The sequence below is a fragment of the Amphibalanus amphitrite genome, unplaced genomic scaffold, assembly GCF_019059575.1.
Source record: "Amphibalanus amphitrite isolate SeventyFive unplaced genomic scaffold, NRLGWU_Aamphi_draft 000144F_arrow, whole genome shotgun sequence".
NCBI lineage: Eukaryota > Metazoa > Arthropoda > Thecostraca > Balanomorpha > Balanidae > Amphibalanus > Amphibalanus amphitrite.
The window spans coordinates 386,208-403,410 of record NW_024881639.1 but is presented as its reverse complement, the minus strand read 5'-3'; the positions used below and the strand labels follow the sequence as shown (position 1 = coordinate 403,410).

At 51.0% G+C, this 17,203-nt stretch overlaps 2 protein-coding genes across 20 annotated transcripts; one reads left to right on the top strand and one right to left on the bottom strand.

The window, feature by feature from the left end:
• Window positions 1-2,731: 2,731 nt before the first annotated feature.
• On the bottom strand, window positions 2,732-7,381 carry LOC122382667 (unconventional myosin-XIX-like). Its single transcript, XM_043368322.1, has 4 exons — window positions 7,236-7,381; window positions 3,912-5,866; window positions 3,366-3,496; window positions 2,732-3,218 (listed from the first exon to the last, which is right to left on the bottom strand). Exons 2-4 carry the CDS (start codon window positions 5,814-5,816, stop codon window positions 2,732-2,734), a joined length of 2,523 nt encoding a protein of 840 aa, XP_043224257.1. The 5' UTR covers window positions 5,817-5,866; window positions 7,236-7,381.
• On the top strand, window positions 7,232-17,199 carry LOC122382639 (NADH dehydrogenase [ubiquinone] 1 alpha subcomplex assembly factor 3-like). 19 transcript variants are annotated; one of them, XM_043368229.1, is made up of 6 exons: window positions 8,301-8,371; window positions 14,475-14,724; window positions 15,244-15,496; window positions 15,795-15,939; window positions 16,259-16,424; window positions 16,565-17,199. In XM_043368229.1, the coding sequence occupies exons 3-6, from the start codon at window positions 15,438-15,440 to the stop codon at window positions 16,792-16,794; spliced, it is 600 nt and encodes a 199-aa protein (XP_043224164.1). In that variant the 5' UTR covers window positions 8,301-8,371; window positions 14,475-14,724; window positions 15,244-15,437; the 3' UTR covers window positions 16,795-17,199. The 19 variants fall into 19 exon arrangements, 15 of the variants coding, with proteins under 15 accessions (XP_043224161.1, XP_043224164.1, XP_043224168.1 ...); XM_043368233.1 differs by having other exon boundaries at window positions 8,302-8,371; window positions 14,435-14,724; XM_043368236.1 differs by lacking the exon at window positions 15,244-15,496 and adding an exon at window positions 15,549-15,625 and having other exon boundaries at window positions 8,302-8,457.
• Window positions 17,200-17,203: the final 4 nt, after the last annotated feature.

Here is a 17,203-nt window from a genome sequence, read left to right as displayed (position 1 = left end):
ATTTTCGTTATGTTATAGTAAGACGGTTTGGGTATGGAAAATAGCGATTAGCGAACCATCCGCTACGTGCACTGAGGTGTCATGTTATTTGCCTGCGTAACAGTTAAGTGCAGGCCTGTGTGCCGCATTTTATACCGTGCTTATTTCTTCAGTTTGCATTTATACATATATACGCCTTTTGATTATTAATGAACGCGTAAATGAACTTGCCATACTGCACCTGTTTATGTACGTTTATACTCCAAAGCCAGAATACCCGTGGGCCGTGTTACTCCGCGTACCCGAGAACTGCAACTGATTTTACGTCGTCAATAAACAGTGCAATAAACATATGACATATGGATGTTCCTTCCAGGCCGGATTAGGAGTAAACTGAACAGTGGCACAGGCGGTGTGACACAAGACTGCCGTACACGTTCCGGTTCATCAGTCGTCACTGGATGTGTCTACTGATGGTTTGAAGACTATCATAATGGTGCTGTCTTATAACCATGGTCCTCAGCATAAACTGATTGATCATCCACATTCCACTTCCGGTTGTATAGGACTATTGCTAAGAAGAATCTTGAATGTAGGCTACGAGAGCTCAGCTGTGCTCCCAGGTCCCGGGCGTGACCTGTCTTCATAACTATAACTTCATAACATAACTTCATAACTAACACGCCAACAAAATATTCAATTATTGTCCACTACATATTGACCGTAATGCCGCAACTATATTAAAACGGGTCCGAAGCTGAAAAACTACCAAAGCTCCTCTGTGGAAGCTTCGGGGAAATGTTCGCCATGTGGCGCTATGACTTGCCTTTCGGCGAATAGAGCTAACCAGTATGCCTTATGGGGCGACTAACGGAGCGAGCGAGAGGGTGGGCCTTGCACGTGCGAAATTTCGAGGGGGTACCTCCAACTGACTTGTGCACGGCACCCTACTAACCGGTCTCTAGCGATGTGCCAAATTTGAGCACAATCGGCCCAGCCGTTCTCGAGATCTGGAAGCGGCACCCTGCACGTGCGCACGTGCAAAATGGGTCCCAACTGACTTGTGCACGGCACCCTACTAACTGGTCCCTAACCGTGTACCAAATTTGAGCGCCATCGGTCCAGCCGTTCTCGATATCTGGAAACGACCCCTGCACGTGCGCACGTGCAGCAGCACCCCAACCTTAACACATGCAGATGAATTATCTGATGGAGACCTAACTGTCTACCGAGTTTCAATTCAATCGGCCCAACCGTTGTGCCGTTATTGAGGTTGCAATTTTGGGGGTTCTTAAAAAATGTCCAACTTTACCACGCGCCACGTGCGGTGGTTGGCAAGAACGCATGGTGGCCATCACACCACAGAACTTTTACGTCCAAGTGACATTCAGTAAAGAAGACCGCTTGTCAATCGGATGTCCCGTTCCTAAGATATTAGCTTTTGAAGAGCGTCCCCACGGCCGGCCGGCCGGCCGGCCGCTCATACTCAGAAATTTCCGTTAATCTAAGGAAAGACTCCGCTCGCTTCGCTCGCTCCGTAATCACGGATCACCTCCAGTAGCCACTGATGCACACAGAATCCACCAAAGGACTGAGCGATCACGGCGTCGGCGTCCGTGCTTACCGGGCGCAACAGAAACGCGTCCTCGCACGGTGCGGTCACTGGTGGCACCGGTTGTCGTCTGAGGCATTCGCCAGGGCAAACATCGGACACTATACAGCGAATATATTGCAACAACATGTCTCGACATAGCAGCGTACGAAAAATAAAGTTTGGCACAAGACAATCTAAGGAATCATAGATTACCATTGGTCGTAATTCGGCACAACGGACATCGAAGATAACCACATCACTCACTACTGAAAGTGGCTACCGCCCAGGACGAGACAATATCAGTATAAATTGCACTTGCCTCTCTTCCTAAAAATAGTGCTGCCAGCTCACTGGAAATAGTGCTGCCAGCTCACTGGATGGCAGGAGTGAGACTTCTCCTATTATGACTTCTATTATGACTACATGCTGCCACTACGCCTGGCATGTAAAGCAACTGAGCAAACTCTCTGGCACAGACTGTTCCCATATTCATCCACATTTGGACCCTGCGTAAAGCGTGTGGCACCATGCACCTCACATCTCCACTTTAAGTACTTACCGCAGGCACTGACGGCGATCGCTCGATTCGAGAGACCCCGTCGCCGCGCAGTTACGGGCCGACCACAACTGACCTGGTTAGTACACACGCGAACAACGGCAAGGGTGTCACCGACTACGGGCCGCCGGTCTACCCACTGCGGCACCTGCACCCGTCTCCAGCTCGACTGAAAGCTCACGTCAAAAGGCAACTGGTATCCATCATTTCGCAGTGCTAACATTAGCATACTAATTCCCTTAGGAGAGGTTTCATAAAGCACGACATAGCTGGAAATGGATAATTTGATCATGTTGACAATTTGATCCTTTAAGAGGTTACTCGACCAGGGTGTAAAAATATTACCCACACAGCCTACAACCAGTGCGCCACTTGAGCAATTAAAACGGACTCATCAAACTAAAAGCCAACGGCAAAGAATACCAGAGACAGAATACCCGACTTCGGGTGTTAGTAATAGCTACAAATGGCAGATATCGACTTGGTCACCGATCTACATAAAACCGGACCCGCACAGCTTCACGCATCACACAGCACTAGTCACCTACACCTCTAGCCTCTAGCGGACGACTACGGCGCCTGGGGCCGGGGGCCGGCCGCGGTCACACCAAGTCCACCAGACCGGCCGGAACCAGGAACCGCGGCAGCTCGCAAGAGAACGGCAGGCACGTGCGCCGCGTGTGGAACGGCAGGCGGTCGGCGAACACGTGCCGCACCGACACGATGCCGCGTGCCATGTGCAGCGGTTTGCCGGCCAGCAGACTGTCCGGGGGCAGCGGCCGGAGCTGGGGCGGCGCCGCGCCGGCCGGCGGGCTCGGCGTGCCCGCTCCGCTGCCCGCCTGCCAGCGGCGCTCCTCGCCCGGCGGCGACTCCAGACTGCAGACTCCCGAGTCGAGGCAGCTGACTCCCGAGTCGGCGCCGTCCGACACCATTGAGTCGGTGAGGTCACGCCGATGCCGGCGGGCCGCCTCCAGCCGGCGCCGGTAGCAGCGCTGCAGCACGGCCGCCGCGCGCTGCCGCCGCCGACCGGCCAGCCAGGCGCGCACGCACCGCTGTAGTGTGAGCGCGGCGCGCAGCCGGCGGCACTGTCTCCGCGCCAGCCAGCCGCGTGTGTGCCGCTGCAGGGTGACGGCCGCCCGCAGCCGGCCGTAGCGCCGCCGTGCCAGCCAGCCGCGCACCCAGCGCTGCACGTGCAGGGCGGCGCGCAGCCGGCGGCGGCGGCGCCAGCAGCGCTGCAGTCGACCGGCAGCGCTGCGGCGCGCCAACTGACACAGGTCGCCCAGCCGGTACCAGGCGCCCCGCGTCAGGAACACGTGACCGGTGCCGACACGTACCCCGGGGTCGTCCGGCGTCCACCGCTCGATCGTCTGAAAACGGACACACGAAACGTCTCTGAGATATCAGGCAATATGCATGATTATGCGGCAATTATCACATTAGCTCAGTAATTCCAGGAGAGATGTTAACCGAATTGGTCTCCAATCATGTCCAAAGGCAAAACCCATTATGTTACATTGACCTGTGACCTAACATAATGGTTTTTGCCACTGGACGGCATTATGACTGTGCGATATATTTGATCTCTTATTGGCTTATGGTGCACCAGGCCTATTTGGTGACGGCCTATTTGGTGAACGAACTATTAGGAGTTCCGCTGTGCTAGCAGCTGGTTACCGGTTGGTGGCCGTTACTTGTCATACAGTTCATGCGTGATCAGTTATTTGATGGACTGTGAATTGCCAAATGGTTTGGTCCGAATGCACAGAATGTAGGAGTACGCACCTGTGTGAGTAGCTGGTTGTTTGGCCGCGGCTCGGCGCGCTGTCGCAGCTCCACCAGCTCCGTGTAGCGGGCCACAAACTCGGCCGGAGTCAGTCGGAACGGGAAGCCGGCCGCGCTGAGCCGGGCCGTGGCCAGCACTCCGGCGGCGCGCAGCTGGCGCCGCATGTACGCGTCGGCCACCAGGCCGGGCGCGCCGGCGCCGTTGGGCCGCACGCAGCGCACAAACTGCACGTCGGAGCCGTCCAGCCGGCGCAGCAGCGCTCCCACCGACAGCTGCAGGCGCGCCAGCACCGTGTTACGGCGGCGCGCGCCGCGCGGCGTCCCCGGCGCCGCCGCCGGCGACGGCAGCTGGCGCACCAGCCACTCCGAGCTACCCGCTAGCAGCGCCGTCAGCGTCGCGTCCACCCGGTCGCGGTTCTTGGCGACCAGCGCGCGCGCGTCGTACGACACAGGTCCGCAGAAGTGGCGCACGGTGAAGGTGTGCTCGCCGCCGGCGCCGGGGGCCGCGCAGGCGGCGCGCTGCGCCTCGGCGCTCAGCTGACTGGCCGGCACCACCTGACGCAGCCCGCTGGCCTCGTCCAGCGCGCCGAACACGGACGGCGCCGGCCCGTCCAGCGCCACCAGCAGCCGGCCGTTGTCCGGGTACTCCAGCCTGGCGCCGATCAGACCCTCCTCGAGAAAGGCGGCCTCCAGACGGCGCAGAAAAGACGCCAGGAAGAACTGTTGCAGCCGCTCGTTAGCGTAGTTGATACACAGCTGCTCCAGACTGTTGGTCTCGAGACTCTCGAACCCGGAGATGTCGAGCAGCGAGATGGCGCGCGGCGCCGCGCTGCCCGAGGCGATCTGGCCGTTGATCCACTCCACCAGCCAGCGGAACAGGCCGTCGTATAGCTCGCGCACCAGACAGTCGCGGCGCGCCAGAACCTCCTGCTCTGTCTGACAGGGCCGGCGCACCACGCTGCTGCGGCCGGCCGCCAGCTGCTGCTCCGTCAGCGTCTCGGCCAGCTGGGGCGCGCTGACGCCCAGCAGCCGGACCGCCCACTGCAGCGCCGCGTCGTCCTCCACCTCGAACTGGTCGTCTGTGCGCGCCACCACCCGCAGCCGACTGAGGTGCAGCACGGCGGCCAGCACGGCGAACACGGCTGCGCGCTGCTCCCCGCTCAGCCCCAGCTCGGCCATCGCCGACTCGGTCACCGCGAAGTCGGTCGCGTCCGCGTCACAGGCGTGGCCCGAGAGTTCGCTGAGCGAGGCGTGCCGATCGAGTCCGAGCGCGTGCAGCGAGCCGGCCGGCAGTCCGGCCACCATCTGGTAGAAGATGTGGAAGCTGCGCTCGCCGGCGCCGCGCCACATGACGCGCGTTTTCTCGAACAGGCAGGTGTGCACGGCGCCGCCACGCAGCCGGCCGCCGCCGTACTCCAGCCGGAACAGCTTGCAGAAGCGGCTGCTGTTGCCGTTGTTGGTGGTGCGCGCGTTTCCGAACGCCTCGAGCAGCGGGTTGGAGACGTTCAGCTTCTGCTCGACGGTCCGGCCGGTGCCCTGACTGCCGCTGGCCTCCAGCTGCACCAGGTAGTGCAGCAGCCGGTGCGCCGAGAACGTCTTGCCGGCGCCGCTCTCGCCGCTGATGATGACGGTCTGGTCGGTGCCGGCCTGCAGGCCGTGGTGCGCCGTCTGCGCGATGGAGTGCACGTGCGCCGGCAGCGGGCCACGTGCTCCGTCCCGGCGCCGGATCAGCTCATTCAGCGCCGGGTCCTCGGCGCCGGCCACGTCCTCGAACGGATTCACGGCGATCAAATTGGAGCCAGCCCATGTGTAAATGATCTTGGAGAGCAGTCTCCTTTTCAGAAACTCAATGATGCTCTCCTCCGAGACACATGGAAGCTTCCCGAGGTCGGACGTTTCGGTCATGGTGCCTGAAGTGATTGAGTTTCTGACAGCCTCGCCGTTCCTAGTGTCACCTAAAACAAACATATCATGGGAATTACAGATGAGATGTTCTTACTGCATATGCTAATGCTAGATATGCCTTAACTAAATGTCTACAATTATACAAACACAAATTATGCTTACACCAAACTCAAGGCAGCATGTCTATTGCTGACATTGACATATAAGTTGGCAAGTATGCTTAAATATATCAAGAAGCCTAACAGCATGGTTTGAATGAAAAAATAAAAATTATAGTGAGTTGAAGGCGATGTTTACATACCTAAGAAAGTGGATATGTAAATTTTGAATGTATCACTTTATAGGTAGTGGATGTTATCCAAGTCATTAAATTCACCAGAGCTACATAAACACTTGGTAGCTCTAACTGATGGTTCGTTTTTAAGGCTAAAATCCAAATGAAACTAAAAAAACAAACAAATACAGTGCAAATGCAATTATTATTTCAATATCTGGATCAGGCAGATGGTGAAAATTGCCCTTTCCACTCTGACACTGGGCTCAAAATTGATTAAAACACATACTTTCACTTACCATATAGTGACCTAGAAAATTGTCCATATGAGCACTGACCACGAAAAACAGGTATATACTAGCAGGATTCCAGAATTTAACCTAACAAAAAATAGGCACCTAGCCTGGTATATGTATAGATGGAGTAAGAATGGTAGGCAGGCTAGTAGGTTGCAGGTTGGAATGGTGGATTATAGGTTGTGGGCTTCAGGTTGGTAGGTGGTTGTACTTGGTAGGTTGTAAGTTGTAGGTTAGTAGGTAGGGTTAGGTCATGCATTGACCTCTAGAAGTCTTTTTCGTCTTTTTTGGGTCAATGAGGTCAGGTTAGATTGTTTTTTTCTTCACCATAGGTACCTAATCTTCACATTTAACCCTAATGGACCTAACCTTACCACACTCTGCAGGTGGTTAACTGTTAAGTGTAATTTATCAATATTCTATGTCAATGTAAAAAATTATGGTATCAATTTGTTGTGTTTAAGCTTAGAAGGATGTGTTCTACCCTTTCATTCTTATTTTGAGAATTCCTACTGTTCTTAGAGGGTACTTACGGCTCGTACCGTACCATCGTACCTACATTAACTAGCAGCAATGAAAAAAATCAATAGACCAATTTCGAACCTGATTCCGAATTCAATCAAACTCGAATAGGTGGGCGCAAAATGACCTCACACTTCACACTAGGCGCGCACCTAACCCTAACCCCCAACAAACAAACTCGAATAGGTAGGTAGGTACCTACTCCAAGATTCTTACAGATAACCTACCTAGTACCTACGATTTGTATCTGATTGCCTAAAAATTCAAATCGCCTCAGCTCAGCTCAAGCCTCGCTTGAGCTCAAGCCTCGCTTTGACTTTAACTTACCGTGCGATGAATATCAGAATCAACCACACTTTTAAGGTGATAAAACAAGCTCAAACATCTACATTAGAATTCGTTGAGATAATCACATCTCAGTATAAACCTGTGTAATAAAAATCAAATAAAACCAACGCCTTTCACATAAATTGAGACAAGAACGCATCAGGGTTACCAACGGGAATTTTTCTAAATCCCAAGATCGCCGCGCGAATTTCCCAAAATCGAGCTCCATATCCCAAGGTCGACAGGATCAAAGCCCAGTGTGCATCCCAAGGTCTATAGAAACCAAATATAGAGCAAATAAAGTGTATTTGACGTATTTTCAAATCTTTGGTTGACTAAATAAATCAATATCGTTAACATAACTTGCATTCGGCACAGTTACACACGCAGGCATAGGTACAGAGCTACAGCAAGTTACCTGTCTGGGTTTTACGAGTTGAAGCATGATCCGTCGCAGTGGCGGATCCAAGGGGGGGGGGCAAAATGGGCATTTGCCCCCCCCCCAAACGACATGATTTTAACATTACGCCTATGGACGATGCATGGAAAGAATCGATAAATTTTATGGTTTGCCCCCCAAAACTCTGAGCTGGATCCGCCTCCGATCCGTCGGGCGTCACAATTCGCAAACAGGCGGCCAGGCCGGGTGTTAATCGACGCGGAAGCCACTGGGTATTTCGCTAAATGCCTCACTTGAGAGCTGAGACGGGAGAAACAAAGTGAAGACGCGTCAAATAAGGAAAGGTAACTTATTCGTGCTTCGTTGGTTGCTTGGTAAGGTACAGTGAAACCAAACGAAAGAACGCTCGGTTGTGTTCGTCCAAAAAGGACGGTTTACAAAAAAAAACAAACAATTAAGTTGTGTTAGATGTGTTCCTGATTCCTTTGTTTGGTCTTTATTAATACTTTTCCTTTTTCCAATGATTAAAAAAATGTGCTAAAATTAGCGGGAGTCGTAAGCTCGGGACAAATCCCAAGGTTTGCTGTTGAATCCCAAGGTCCCAAGGTCGGGTTCAATATCCCAAGATCTTGGGACAAATCCCAAGCTTTGGTAACCCTGGAACGCATTCTTGCGAGACACGTGGCAGGGTGAAGGCGTATCTGGCGAACTTGGACGTTCGAGAAGATTCGAATCCGTGAGCCTAGTTTCGGAGTTTAGGAGTTGATTTGGTTTGTTTCTTTTCCTTTGTTTTTGGGCTCTGGCTCTGAGCCGAGGATCGGGGTGAGTCGTTCCTGGAGTCTTTTTGCACGGCAAAAGACTTGGTTAGGTTTCTCTTGATCTCTGTCACCGATGGGATAGATCAGGAGGATGGGGCCAAGTAGGGCCAGTAAGAGAGTGCGAGAGGACGACACGGTTGTTAATTTCTGGAGTGAGGATGATGATTCTGGCAGCTATCTTTCCGTTAAGTTGCAGTCCGGGCAGCCTCTGAAGGAAAGAGGGTGGCCATGGATTCAGATGTGTGTCCGTGGGATTCTAGGATCCAAAGACAAAGTGGACAAAGCAAACTTTTTGAATGATGGTAGATTACTACTTAAAACCAAAGACAGTGCCCAAACCGAGAAACTATTGAAAGTGTGTAAGTTCGGAGATGAGGCGTGTGTGATCGAGAAGGATGAAAAGCTAAACCAGAGCCGGGGGACAATCAATGCCCCTGATCTCATGGGCCTTCCTGAGGATGAAATCGTTGGTTGGTTGTCCAGCTTCGGGGTGGTTGCCGCCCGTCGATTCACTCGGAGAGTGGGCAATCACACGGAGAAAACCCCCATCATTCTACTGACATTTGACAGGCCCACATGTCCTTCCAGACTTGAATTTGACTATGTGGTATACCAGGTTCGCCAACACATTCCCAACCCACTTATATGCCTGCAATGTGGGAAGTACGGCCATATGCAGGCAAGGTGTCAGGTTGAGGCAGTGTGCCTTAAGTGTGGTGAGCAGAAGCACGAGGGCACATGTTCCCAAACATGCATCCACTGTGGGGATGGCACACATGACTGTCTTTCCCGGCAATGCCCCAAGTGGAAAAAAGAGAAAGCTATTTGTGAAATCAAAGTCACCAGGGATGTCTCCTACGCCCATGCGCGTCGATTGTATGACAAGGAAAATCAAACCCCAAACATTAGGCCCTTCACCACAGTGGTGCGGGGCAACAGTGTCAGTGATACTCCGTCGGATCCATCCCTCAAAGCACAAGTGAGCACTATCGAACAGAAACTGGACAAAATGATCACCCTCTTTGACAGGTTCTTACAGCTCCAGACAGGACCAGGGAGGAGTGATGTCAGTGCACGAGAGGAAAACCAAAGAGGGCAGGGAACCCCGGTCTCTGGACAACCCCCTACTCCAGCAGCTACAGCCCCCAGGCCTTCGGTGCAACCCAATATTGACCAAGACAGTGAACAACAAAGGCCCTCTGAGATGATGGACTCTCAGGCTCTAACCATCTCCACCATGTCCCACTCGGATACAGCCCAGGATGTCCCTCAGAACAATCCTGACACAATGGACTCGCAGGCTGTAACAGGTGGTTCCCAGGAATCCCTGTTCTCAATGACGGGTTCCCCACCCTCTGCAGTGCCGGACCCGGAACCCCTGACTGAACCATTGACCGATGATTGGGACACAACCTCACAGCAGAGTGCCAGGCAGAGTTGGAACCCACAGGAACCCCAGTGTTCTGAGGCAAAGCTAACTCCTGAACACTCCAAGGATAGACACAGGGAATCTTCATCTCCTGGATGGCTAGGAGGACTCTCCGACGAGAGTGTCTCCCCATCCCCTCCAATAGGACTCAGGCGACAGGGAGGCAGTGCAGGAAGGGGCCGGCGTATGCCGAGCCTCACCAGGAAGCCCCCCGCCCCTACCTAGTTCAGAGGGAGAGAGAAAGGAGAGAGAGGTAGAGAGGCAGGAATTTACAGAAGGCAACTTTTTTTTCTTCTTCTTTTCTTCTCTTTCTCTTTCTTTTCCTTTTCTTTTTTGGTGACAGGGGCCTGCTGTGGCAGGGCCCGTGATCTTGGTGTAACTAGTGAGCATTTATGGTGTTAAACATACTACAATGGAATGCCTGTGGCCTGATTGGCAAATGGGCTGAGGCTAAACATATGTTTACATGTGATCCATATGAGGTGATATGTGTCCAGGAGACCCATTTCATCCAAAACGATAAATATTCTTTCCACATCCCCTACTGTACAGAATACAGTGACTTTGCTCCACAAGGTGACAGGCGGGGCGGTGTCACTATATATGTGTCTGACAGGCTGCCTCACCGTAGGCTTCATATACAATCCACGTTACAAGCGGTAGCTTGCACGATTCGGGTGAACGATCGGAGCATAACCATGTGTTCCTTGTATTTGCCACCTAATGACCCATTCTCATTCCAGGATTTAGCACACCTGCTCTCTCAGCTCCCTACCCCATATCTTATTTGCACTGATGCGAATAGTAAGCACTACTTGTGGGGCTCAGATCGCTGTGACCCTCGAGGTATAATTTGGATGGATGTTGTGAATTACCATGATCTTCGCATTCTCAATGACGGCCAGCCGACTCGACTGGATGAAGCCACTGGTGCAGAGTCCCATATTGACCTGACCCTGGTTTCCAGTGAAATTGCTCACCTGTTTGACTGGACAACAGACAAGGACTTGCACGGCAGTGATCATTTCCCGATACATATTCGTCATTGCCAGTCTTACCCCTCCCCTAGTTTACCACCCATATTCACCGGGTGGAATGTGAGGAAGGCTGATTGGACGATGTTTCAGATGAGCTGCGATCTACAATTTGCTGACAGTTTGGGTCTCCAAAACTGTGCGAATATCACACAGACTATCATTGACACCGCGATGACGTACGTACCCATCCGGAAAGGGAATTCCAAATATCAGTGCCCCTGGTGGACAGACGCCTGCAGGGAGGCGATAAGGAACCGACGTAGGGCACATAACCGAATGCGTCGAGACGTTCATTCTGTATTTCTCCGATTGGAGTACCGTAAGGTGAAAGCGCAAACTAGACGGATCCTTCGGCAGGCACAAATGTCATCGTGGAGAGAACTGGTATCACTGTTTAACCATCGTACTCCGATGAGTAAACTATGGGATATCTTGAGGAAGTTCTCTCACAAAACCAGGCTAACTAGACGCTTACCAGTCCTTGTCCAACATGACAGAGTTATTGATGACCCCACAGAAGTGGTTAACGCCTTCGGGCAGTTCTTTGAGGAACTTAGCTCGCCAGCTAACTACTCCAGGGACTTCCTGCTTAGAGAACGAGACATGGCAAGGTCAATGCCAAGTTTTTGCTCGGACAACCAGGAAGTTTACAATAGAGAGTTTTCACTCAGGGAGTTAACAGAGGCTATTCATCGATCAGGTTCAACCTCGGTAGGACCAGATCAAATACATTATGATTTCTTTCGCCATATGACTGACCCTCAGCTTCGGCAACTTCTGAAGCTGTATAATTATATTTGGACAAACGATGTTTTCCCCTCAGAATGGCGCCATTCTTACCTGATTCCCATTCCGAAGCCAGGAAGGGATGTCAACCAGGTTTCATCTTACCGACCTATACAACTTACGTCGTGCATGTGCAAGTTAATGGAACGCATGATTGGGAAGCGTCTAACGTGGTGTGTGGAAGAGCACGGGCTACTCACCAAATATCAATGTGCGTTTAGGCCTGATAAATCCACGGCTGACCATCTTGTCCGTCTGGACACACATGTACGTGACGGTTTTCTTCACCATGCCAGCACTTTGGCTGTGTTCCTCGATATAAAATCTGCATATAACTTGGTCTCCCCTACGGTATTACTGCATCGCATGTATGCTGCGGGTTTCCGAGGTCACATCATGCATTTCATTCAGAATTTCTTGAAAGATCGCACCTTTCAGGTCCGCTGCGGCACATTATCTGATACATTTATGCAGAATTATGGCATAGTGCAGGGGGGCGTGATTTCACCTATCTTATTCAACCTTGCCATCGATTCCATCGCCGACGTGCTACCCCCAGGAGTTTCGTACGCAATTTATGCTGACGATGTCACCATATGGGTGCAAGGGCGACGAATCCCGAAGCTATTTCGGAAATTGCAAGATGCCCTTAACAATATTGGTGAGTGGGCTTCAGGCACTGGGTTTACATTTTCTAGTACCAAGTCTAATGCGATCCTTTTCCGACGTGGATTACGAAGGGTCGACCTATCAGTGTTCCCTCCTTTGTGCATCAATAATGACCCCATTCCCATTGTGGATGAGGTGAAATACCTTGGAGTTATTCTCGACTCCCGAATGAACTTACATTCCCATGTAGAGTATATTAAAAGCCGGGTCCAAAAGAGGATGGCCGTGCTTAAATGCGTCGCTGCAAAGAGCTATGGGGCAGACCGAATCATATTGACCCGAATGTATAAAGCAATGATTCGACCAATCTTGGAATACGCTTCATACATTATCGATGGTCCACACACGCGACGAGTCGAATCTCTCGAGACTCTTCAGAATGCATGTTTGAGAGTTGCAACGGGGGCCTTACGCACCTCTCCTGTTCGAGCATTGCAGGTTGATGCCGATATTCCCCCGTTATCTCTCCGTCGCAAAGAGTTACTCCTTCGGTATTTTCTGAAGGTTTTGAGTGATGAACACCACCCTTGTCACAGTATAACAGACTTGACCGCCTCTGAGGAGCTCTACCGAGGATTATCAGACCAATATCTTCGCAGAATTTCTGGATTCACGGTGTGCTTACGCCTCCAGCGCATGATTGCCGACTTCGATTATGAACCACCGACAGGCCTTGTCAAACCCTCAGCGCCTTTGGCACCGTGGATTCTGCCGTGTGTCACGACGCGCCTGCTAACTAACCAGGATAAAGCGAGCCGCTCCACGATAGACGTGCAGGCCGAGTTTCAGACTCTTATCAGCGAGTACCCTGGATATCGGATACTGTACACAGATGGATCCAAGCGGCATGAGTCGGTGGCTTGTGCATTCACCATTAACAATGCTTTCTTTTCGTTTAAGTTACCGGAAGGTCTTTCTATTTATACAGGCGAACTAGTAGCTATACTAGAAGCCCTGAAGTTTGTCTGCACCCATCGCATTCCACGTTCCTTGATATGCACCGATTCTCAATCGGCTGTGAAAGCGTTAGGCATGGCGCACGGCACCACGAGGCACCCGTTACTTACCTCTATATTAGAATTAAACCATCGCATTGCCGAGGATGGAATGAGGTGCATTCTTATATGGGTACCGGGACATAGCGGTATAGCTGGAAATGTGCGAGCTGACTATTGGGCCGGGAAAGCACATGACAAACCAGAGGTTACACCGGTCGCAGTTGGTTATCGTGAATATGTCCCAGAGGTCCGACGGCGCGTTCGAGACCAATTTGCTACCTTATGGCAAGAGTTTCGGCCCACTCACCTTAAGACGATTAAGCCTACCATAGGAAGGTGGACGTCCGGCGCTCGTGACAGTCGCCAAGAAGAAGTAGTGCTGTGTCGCCTGAGACTTGGCCATACACTCCTTACGCACTCGCATGTCATGGATCGTGCTCCACCACCGTTATGTACACCTTGTCGATGCATTATCGATGTCAAACATCTCCTAATTGATTGCCCTCAATATCGCACGACACGCCAACGTTTGCGACGAACATGTGGAGATGCTGGTCTCCCGTTCACAATTGCGACTCTGCTCGGTGATACAGAACCTAATGTATTGGACGCAGTGTTTCTTTTCTTGCGCGATTGTGAGCTGCTTGACAAACTGTAAATGCGGCGGGTTCTATTGATATTCCGGAATTGACAGTACTTCTAACAACTGTGTAATGTTTGATTGGCGGCTACTTACTTGCCGCCCCCACTGATGATGTTACTTTTGCCTGTTTTTGTGTGGTGATTCTAGGCTTTGGAAACTTTCTTTCGGTGTGTTTTGATTACTGATTCGTCTCTGTGGAGGTCTAATGTGAACGGTACGGGAGGTCTAAGTGAAACAACAGTGCACTCTGAGCACATGTCCTCTGTGGTTCGTGTTTTCTATTCTCTCTTTTATTTTAGTATTTGGTAGTATATAGCTAGCTCGTAGAGTGGTCTGAATTTCTCTCGCTCTCTCTTTCTCTGATTACCTGGTAACACTCTGACTAGAAGAGTATTGATCTTTCTTTCATCATTTTGTAGATTGCTGCCCAATCAAACTAACACTAACACTGCTACTCAGGTCTGTTCCTTCTGGCTTAATCCTTCCCCGGCAATTTCCTCCCCTGGCATTTGTCCTTCCCTAGGTTTTTTCCTTTTCCGGCTACCCACAACCCTGCTTAGTTACCGCTTAGTACCTACCAACCCCGACACTACATCGTGGAAGATCGGACAGTTGAATGCAAGAAACGAAGAAGTTGGACGCTAGGGCCTGACGGCTGCGCGCCCTAACCCACAAAGAAGAAGAAGAAGAAGAAGAGACAAGAACGAAAGTTCGTTTCTGAAAAATGCCTGAGGCGAAAATCCTTATATCCCCGCGTTCGATGTCTTTCGGACCACGAAGATTCTACGCCATCCGGCCAATCTCGTTCAAGATCAGTGGGGGCTCGACTACAGCTATGGAACGTGATTGGCCGGACGGCGTAGAATCTTCGTCATCCGAAAAACATCGAATGCGGGATATGACTCGTACGCGTCATTAACGTATAGAAAAGTAGAGGTAGGCGTGTAGTAAATTGTTATACTGATTATATCAAATTGAAATATTTCAACTCCTTTGATTTGTTCCTAGCCTTTTGAATGTCATAAATGCAGCGATACTTCCAGTGTGTACTGTAAACGAATTACTGATAAAATGTCAAACTACTTAGGTGCATGGCATTTAATTCGTTGCAGGTTTTAATTTTTAATCCTCATTTTTTTCATTATTCTAATTCTTTCATCTTGCTTCCAACACCTTGGAAGCTTGGTGGGAGTTCATTTCGTTCATTTGGTTCAACACTTCATTTCAGAGTGAATAGAATTCTATTTTTCGTCAAATTTCCACCGAAGTTGGATAGAGGAAGGCGTCTGGCACACTGCTCCACTGTCCTTAATTGAAATCGTCTTGCAAATATTGCCTTCTCTGAATGATTCACTCTCATTGCTGTTACATAATTGGCCAAGGAAGATTGTCTTGTTTTTTTGTGATAACTGATTTTCAGTTATGATGCTGAGTAGATGGAAATCGTTTTCCTCATGCATCTATGGTGCAGCAAAGCAAAGGTAATTTTGATGTTTATGAGAGTATTTGGTTGTGACTTTTTTCTGTTTGCAGTTTTAGTGTGAATATATTTTACTCAATGTTGAGAACCCCGAGACTCTGCTCACCTGACAATAGGTGATTTTATGACAGTAAGTTGAGCACAATTATTCAAGAGTCTAAATCAGTTATTGAATATGCCTATAGTTATTGATGATAAGGTGACAGTTACCTAGTCCTGTTCGCTGTGCTCAACTTTGATTTGTGTGAAGATGGCCAATTGTGCTTTATAGTGAGTGTTAATTGATCTTTTCTCTGTAGTGTTTGCAGCTCAGTGAAGACAAGAGGTCTTTCTGTGACACCTCAGAGGCTTGAGTACTCAGAGCACAATGAAGACCAGAAGACCACAGTCACATTCCTCAACAGGGAGATGGGAGACATGATCAGTGTGGATGGAATCAGCCAGGTACCTAAATACCATCCCTGATCTCTGAATGGACTGTTAGTAAAATGTGGCATTTGCTCAGGCAAAGAGATGTAGCTATCATATGATATCAAGGCCTACTTCTAGTTTCTCTGAGCTAAGCATGGTTTCACTTCCTATCTGGCTCTTATCTGAGCTAACTCAATTGCTGAGTCAGCTGATGTGATGCCTTGTTTTCTAACTGAACTGACCTTTCACCAGGACATAGGCTCAAATTGATGAAAATCCTATCTAAGCACTTACTTTGAAAAGGCTAAGGTGTTTTGACCACCAGTTATCACTGTTCTCCTACCTCTCACAGTATGGATTTCACCTGAACTCTGGTGTGGTGGTGCTGGGGCCGATGGCCGTCTTCCCGCGCACGGTGCTCGGTTGGAACGTACCCTCGGCATCGCACATCACGCCCGCCTCGCTGGCGCTGTTCGCCATCCTGGAGCCGCGTCTGGACTGCCTCGTCATCGGCACAGGTCAGCAGCTGGAGCCTCGCTCCACCGGGCCCAGCGGGCGTGGGGTCCCGACGTCTGTTACGATATTATTAGAAAGAACATCTGCCATTGACTGTTGACGGGATACCGGTTGCGTTACCAACCCCGGCCGTTTTTCACAGGCGACCGCGGCACCACTGTCAGCAAAGAGGTGATCGCCTTCCTGCGTCAGAAGAAGATCTCGTTCGAGATCCTGCCGACGGAGCAGGCGGCGGCCACGTTCAACTTTATGAACCTGGAGCGGCGCTGCGTGGCCGGCGCACTCATCCCGCCCGTCGACGTGCGGCTGGTGGATCGCGACTACGAGCAGCACCAGAAGAGCCAGCGGCAGGCGCTGCTCGAGGAGCCCTAGTGGCGCCGGCCGGCTGGAGTGCAGTAATAGCGAATGATAGTGCCGCGGTGGTGACATTGTGTGGCCCTGGAGCGGTATGTTATGAGACGGCCGGGGGATGCCTGATAGCCCCAGCAGCGATGGCGCCCCAGAGAACTTTTTAGCCGTTGACAAAGCGCGGAACGCCGAGTGTGCCTAGTCACAACGGCCTGCCGACAACTCCGTAATGCCTGTTCAAGGACATTTATGTACTTTTCGGTCTAATGTTCCATGAGCATTACTGACCTCAGAATATGTTCTGTGACATGAGTCAAATGTGTTGCCATCTATCGTGGGTGTGCCGCTAGTTCACAACTAGGCGCCTGGTCGGAAGGCTATATTTATAAAATGCCTATTGCCTACGAGTATAAACGTGTACCCAGGTTTGCAG

Excerpts from the sequence above, each read along its gene's own strand:
- LOC122382639 (XM_043368229.1), top strand. The coding sequence starts at position 15,438 with ATGATGCTGAGTAGATGGAAATCGTTTTCCTCATGCATCTATGGTGCA. Across the intron at positions 15,497-15,794 it reads TATGGTGCAGCAAAGCAAAG|TGTTTGCAGCTCAGTGAAGA; the intron begins GTAATTTTGATG and ends TTTTCTCTGTAG. Across the intron at positions 15,940-16,258 it reads GTGTGGATGGAATCAGCCAG|TATGGATTTCACCTGAACTC; the intron begins GTACCTAAATAC and ends TACCTCTCACAG.
- LOC122382667 (XM_043368322.1), bottom strand. The coding sequence starts at position 5,816 with ATGACCGAAACGTCCGACCTCGGGAAGCTTCCATGTGTCTCGGAGGAG. Across the intron at positions 3,497-3,911 it reads ACAACCAGCTACTCACACAG|ACGATCGAGCGGTGGACGCC; the intron begins GTGCGTACTCCT and ends GTCCGTTTTCAG. Across the intron at positions 3,219-3,365 it reads CGCAGCGCTGCCGGTCGACT|ACAGTGCCGCCGGCTGCGCG; the intron begins GCAGCGCTGCTG and ends GCTGGCGCGGAG.